The 6100-nt window shown below is 35.2% G+C and overlaps 1 protein-coding gene across 1 annotated transcript; it reads right to left on the reverse strand.

Moving 5' to 3' along the window:
- Window positions 1-1095: 1095 nt before the first annotated feature.
- LOC108987608 (F-box/kelch-repeat protein At3g23880-like) lies at window positions 1096-2400 on the reverse strand. Its single transcript, XM_018960542.2, has one exon. The coding sequence runs from the start codon at window positions 2370-2372 to the stop codon at window positions 1221-1223; it is 1152 nt and encodes a 383-aa protein (XP_018816087.1). The 5' UTR covers window positions 2373-2400; the 3' UTR covers window positions 1096-1220.
- Window positions 2401-6100: the final 3700 nt, after the last annotated feature.

A 6100-nucleotide genomic window follows, 5' to 3' on the forward strand; every position in this document is an offset into this window, starting at 1 on the left:
ATAATAATCTCGATTCTATAGCCTAGGGGTTGACTCAAGTGGTCAAAACCTTGATCTTAATAGAATGCACCCTCCATGTCTAAGGTTCGAATATCTTGAGGGCAAATAATTTATGGTGACCATTGGATTGGAGAAACTAACCCTTGAATTATCCGAAATGTACTTGTGGAAAACTTCTTGTCGAGAACCTGTACACTCCCGAAATTCTTGATTACATAAAAGACTTTCATAAAATCTTATCCTCTTAATTTGGATTTAGAAAGCATATTAATTCATCTCATTTTATATAATTATTACAATTTTCTCAAATTTCAAAACAAAATACAATAAATAATTCAACTTTTTCAAATTTTAAAATAAAAATAATAGTAAAAATAATATTCTAACAATATCTTATTCAACTTTCATCTCATCTCATGTTAATTCACTATCCAAACCTTCCTTAAATCTTTAAAACAGTCTATTGGAATTTAAAAAAAAAATAAACGAAAAAAAAAGGAAGCATATAAAATAATGAGGTTTGCTTCAACAATTGATGATTAATTGCAAAACACACTAAAATTGTATATGATAAAAATATATATATATATATATATATATATGTTCTTCAATTTGTATCCTGATATTCAATAATAAGCTTTGTTATTTATTATTTCATACACCACACATCATATTTTTTATCTTTTTAAAAAAAAAATTAATTTATTCCTCCTAAACTAATTGAGTTTTTATACTCATCATCAATACACCACACACTACCACACATTTGGTAAGAAAAAAAAAATCAAATAAAAATAAAAAAATCATATGTAGTCATGTGTGGTCAAATGATGATTAATTAGAATTTTTCTTCATGAAATTAAATATCGCAAGACAATAACTTTAGTCCAATATTATATATTGCAGCAAGTACCTCACGATAATCGTTCACAATCGGTGGTTTCTCACGCTGATCTTCGTATAGGGCGTACGTGGAAGTGAAGATGGCTTGGGGCCGAGAGAGATCGGGGATGATCATGTATGTATGAGAGTTTAGAGGTAATAACGTACGTGAAATGCCTTTACCGCGTACGTGTGAGGTAATATTAGTTACGTACTCCAATCCCATTATCGATGCCTACGTACATGGATGGATGTTCAACATCATTTTTGTTCTCTTTTAAAAAAGAAAATTGATTAAAACTCTTCAGTCTCTTTAATAAATGGAAATACTTCATTGATCAAATCCCGGCCTCCCTGATTAGTTCGTGTAGAGATTGGACACTTTCTGATCGGTCCAGTAAAGCCAGACTTTCCACGAAAGGAGCTGCAAATACTAGAAGATGTCCACCATTAATAATCCTCACACGATCATGTGAAGCTTCTTCAGTCTCAATAAAACTTAGAGTACAAAACTCACGGCAAATCCTTGCAATCACGACGGCACCACCGTTGGTGCAGCCCCGGAAATCTACCACGCCTGGCTCAAATTCCACAGTCCTAAGCAGAGTCCAAGATTCAGCCATTCCGTAATCTGTCATCACCCATATCCCAATCCGGCAGTTTGCAAAACTAAACGAAGCAAGCTTTCCCTTGAACAAGCCAAGATATTCCCATCCATCGTCGTAGTAAAAGTAACTGCTAGGTAGTGCTATCTCCCCGAATTTTTCATCCCTGAGATCAAATGACAAAATCTTTTTATTGCCTCTCCAGTCATTACTTCCTTTACTACGCACGATCCAATGCAAAGCTCCAGCAATGAATGGGCAGGGCAAATAATTACAACCAATTTTGTAGATTAGAGCATCGGGTTTCAGAGGGATAGGCTCATCGATTCTTCTCCAAGAATTCGAACTTAATGTGTAAACCTGAGCCCGAGGAAGCGTAGTTGTAAACTCACTGTATGAAATCTTGACAATCTTGAAGTCGTTTTCCTCGGAAACATACGTAAATCCGTATGTAAAACTTTTATAGCCGCGAGCTAAGCAAGGAGCGGGCAAAATCTTGAATCTTGCAATGCTGGGGTTCCACAAACTCAAACGCCTGAATCCTCGTGACTCCACACAAAGTAGGCCGTTGCAGGAACCCACTATTCCGACATGCGTGAAGGGCAGTTCTAATTCGGAAATCCTGTCGTAGGTCCGGCCGCAGACGACTGTACATGAGGGTTCATGTATTTGACGAAACATAGTCTGGCATAGAAGATAATAACCACGACGAGGACCATATTTAAGGTGGGTGGCGATGAAATAAGGACTGGAGATGATGGAGTTCCAGGATTTGCATACGCGCCTGAAGCGCAGCAATGATTTGACTGGTAACGTTGCCAGGATCTCCAGCACGATGTCTTCTGGGATATAGCTATTCAGGGTTGGTGGTTGCGGGTCCGCCATAACAATCGGGCTGGCTGCTTTACGTAGGAAAAGTACTGATCGCCGTGATTCGTATGGGTTTTTTCTCCTTGTGGGGTATAGCATCCCATATAGAAAATATGGAGTTAAAATCCAAAGAAGGAAAGGCCAAGGCTAAAATAGACAGTATACATTAGTTGGAAGGTTAAAGTAGACAATATACATTAGTTAGTTATTTTCTATTTTTAGTATAAATATATGTAAACTCAAATGATCAAAACACTTGATTCATTCAATATTTTTCACTTCAGATAGCCTACGCGTGATATTTCCAATTTTTCATATTTTTCATTTTCAGTTTATGAAATTCTTGACATGGTATCAGAGAAGTAAAATTCCGCAACTCCTCTTCTCTACTGGAAATTGATTCTTTCTTATTACTTCTTCAAGTTTTTCTGCACTACATTGATTTTCTTTTGTAGTGATTCTTCCGTTAATTCTTTTTATTTTCTGCTCTTCTTGCTTTTCTTGAAATGGCCTCTATCAGCTCCACAGACTCTGTCAACTCAGTACCACAAAATAATCCATCAAACTGCCAAAGTCCTCCCATTCCACAAAATAATCCATTAGAAAATTCATTAAGTCCATATTATTTGCATCCGAGTGATAACCCTGGTGCCCTTCTTGTCTCAGAAATTTTTAGTGGTGATAACTATGTTGCATGGAGCCGCTCGGTCATCATTGCTTTATATGTCAAGAATAAAGTAGCATTCATTGATGGCTCCATTCGACCTCCAAAGATTTCTCAGTCAGTTCTTTACATATCATGAATGAGGGCCAATAATTTGGTATTTTCTTGGTTAATAAACTCAATTTCCAAAGATATTCGAAATAGCTTGTTGTATGTTAATTCAGCTCTTGATCTTTGGAATGAATTGAAAACAGGATACCTAAGGAGTGATGGACCAAGAGTTTTCCATCTTGAAAAATCCTTGAGTTCTATAAACCAAGGTTCTTTATCCATTACTGAGTATTTTAGTATCTTTAAAGCATTATGGGATGAATATGTTAGTTTTCGTCCTTTCCCAACTTGCACTTGTGGAAACATGTCAAGTTGCACATGTGACATCTTTCCTTTTCTGTTACAAAGGTAGCAGTCAAATTATGTTTTGAAATTCCTTATTGGTTTAAATGAATCTTATGCATCTATTCGAAGTCAATTGCTTCTTTCCATACCATTACCAACTATGGCAAAGGTTTTTTCTTTGCTACTTCAAGAAGAGAGCCAAAGGCAACTGACCAACTCAGTCTCAACTGAAACTCATGCATTAATGGTAAAGCAGTTTCCTACTTCAGCAGCAAATCACTACAAGTTTCCAAAAGAAAAGGCCAAGAAATCTTCACTCCATTGTACACATTGTGGGTATAATAGACACTATTGACAAATGCTTCCAACTTCATGGATATCCTCCTGGTTGGACTGGACCAAAAGGAAAGAGAAACAATTCTGCTGCTCATGCTGTCATTTCAACCAATGAAGTCTATGATCAACATAAGGACGAGTCTCACATGGTTTCTTTAACCTCTGAAGAATTCAATAAGCTTTTAGCTCTTGCAAATTCTTCACAACCTTCTCAATCTTCTTCAAATATTGAGAATTCCCTAGCTTGTAACTTTGTTACTTCTGCTCAGTTTTTTGGTAAATTTTCTTGCAATCATGTTTCTGTTATACCAGATCACCCTTGGATATTAGACACTGGTGCAACAGATCATATGATCTGTTCACCACATTTCTATTGTTCTCCTCCTAAACCAATCAATATATCTATAAACCTACCTAATGGACAGATTATACTAGCCACACACATTGGTACAATTTGCATTTCCAATAATCTTTTTCTGCAAAATGTCTTGTGTGTACCCTCATTCTCTTTTAATCTCTTATATGTTTCTAAGCTACCATAACAGTCTAATCTTTATTTGTCTTTCTTTGGAACTCATTGTCTTTTGCAGGACCATTCACAGAGGAGGATGATTGGGATTGCATTTGAGAAATAAGAATTATATCATTTTATACCTTCCAGCACAACTTCTAAATCCAATTCAGTTCAATTTTCTGCTGTTTCTCAAAAACCCTTAGACCTATGGCACTATAAATTAGGCCATGTATCTTTCTCTAGACTTTCTTCTCTCAAACACTTAGACTCCTCCATCTCTATGGATTGTCAACATATATGCGATATATGTCCTTTGGCAAAGCAAAGAAGATTGCCTTTCCTTGTATCACATACAAAATCTAATAAAATTTTTGATTTGGTGCACTGTGACATATGGGGTCATTTTGCTATTATTTCCTATTCAGGTTATAAATATTTTTTGACCATTGTTGACGATTTCTCACGATGTACTTGGGTTTACATGCTTAAAGCTAAATCTGAAGTTCCATTTTTGTTAAAATCTTTTTGTATAATGATAAAAACTCAATTTAATGTTGTTGTCAAAACCATAAGGTCAGATAATGGACCTGAATTTTCTCTCCCATATTTTTATAGTAAAAATGGGATTTTACATAAAAAAAAAGGTTGTGTAGAAACCCCACAGCAAAATAGAACAGTTGAAAGAAAGCATTAACATTTACTTAGTACAGCTAGAGCACTGATGTTTCAATCAAATATTCCATTATCTTTTTGGAGTGACTGTGTTCTCACTGCAGCTCATATAATTAACAGAAAAGATACCCCTCTTCTTAATAATAAAACCCCTTATGAAATTATTTTCAACAAAACACCAAAACTATCCCATTTAAAGGTGTTTGGTTGTCTTTGTTTTGCCTCTACACTTCAAAATCACAGACATAAGTTTGATCCTAGAGCTGTTAAATGCTTATTCCTCGGGTACCCCTCGATGTAAAAGGTTACAAAGTCATGGATCTAAACACTAATAAAGTGTTTATTTCTTGAAATGTCACATTCCATGAAAATATTCTCCCTTTTACAGAAACACCTTCTAATCCACAAAGTCATACATTCTTATTCCCACCATCAGAAAACAACAATTATTTTTCCACTAACCCTACTACTCTTCCTAATCAATCTATATCATCAAATTCCCATGATGATAACCTTCATTCATACACTGACCAAGATATTTCTCTATCTCAGAATAATACTATTTCCAATAATCTACCACAACTCAGAAAATCCACTAGAGTTCGAAAACCATCTATTCTTCTGTAGGATTACTATTGCAGTCAAGTTACCTCAAATGCAGCCCATTCAACTTTCTCTAATGATGGTTCCACCAAAGGTAACTTCTATCTTATTTGTCCTTTTCTTTCTGCCAGCAGATTATCACCTTCTCATAGAGCTTTTCTTGTCTCAATAACAACTTCATCTGAACCCAACACATATAAACAAGCTGTCCAATTTCCAGAATGGCAACAAGCTATGAAAAATGAATTACATGCTTTAGAGTTAAATAAAACAGGAGAGCTTGTAACTTTACCTAAAAATAAACAAACAATTGGTTGTAAATGGGTATTCAGGATCAAATATAAATATGATGGCACCCTAGAAAGACATAAAGCAAGAATAGTGGCAAAAGGTTAAACTCAACAAGAAGGTTTAGATTTTTTTGATACATTCTCACCTGTTGCCAAAATTACTTTCATTCGACTTCTACTTGCTGTTGTTGCAATTAAAAATTGGCACATTCACCAACTAGATGTAAATAATGCTTTTTTACATGGTGAATTACATTAAGAGGTTTAT

The sequence above is a fragment of the Juglans regia genome, chromosome 5, assembly GCF_001411555.2.
Source record: "Juglans regia cultivar Chandler chromosome 5, Walnut 2.0, whole genome shotgun sequence".
Classification (NCBI taxonomy): domain Eukaryota; kingdom Viridiplantae; phylum Streptophyta; class Magnoliopsida; order Fagales; family Juglandaceae; genus Juglans; species Juglans regia.

Coding starts and splice junctions, on each gene's coding strand:
- LOC108987608 (XM_018960542.2), bottom strand. CDS start 2,372: ATGGCGGACCCGCAACCACCAACCCTGAATAGCTATATCCCAGAAGAC.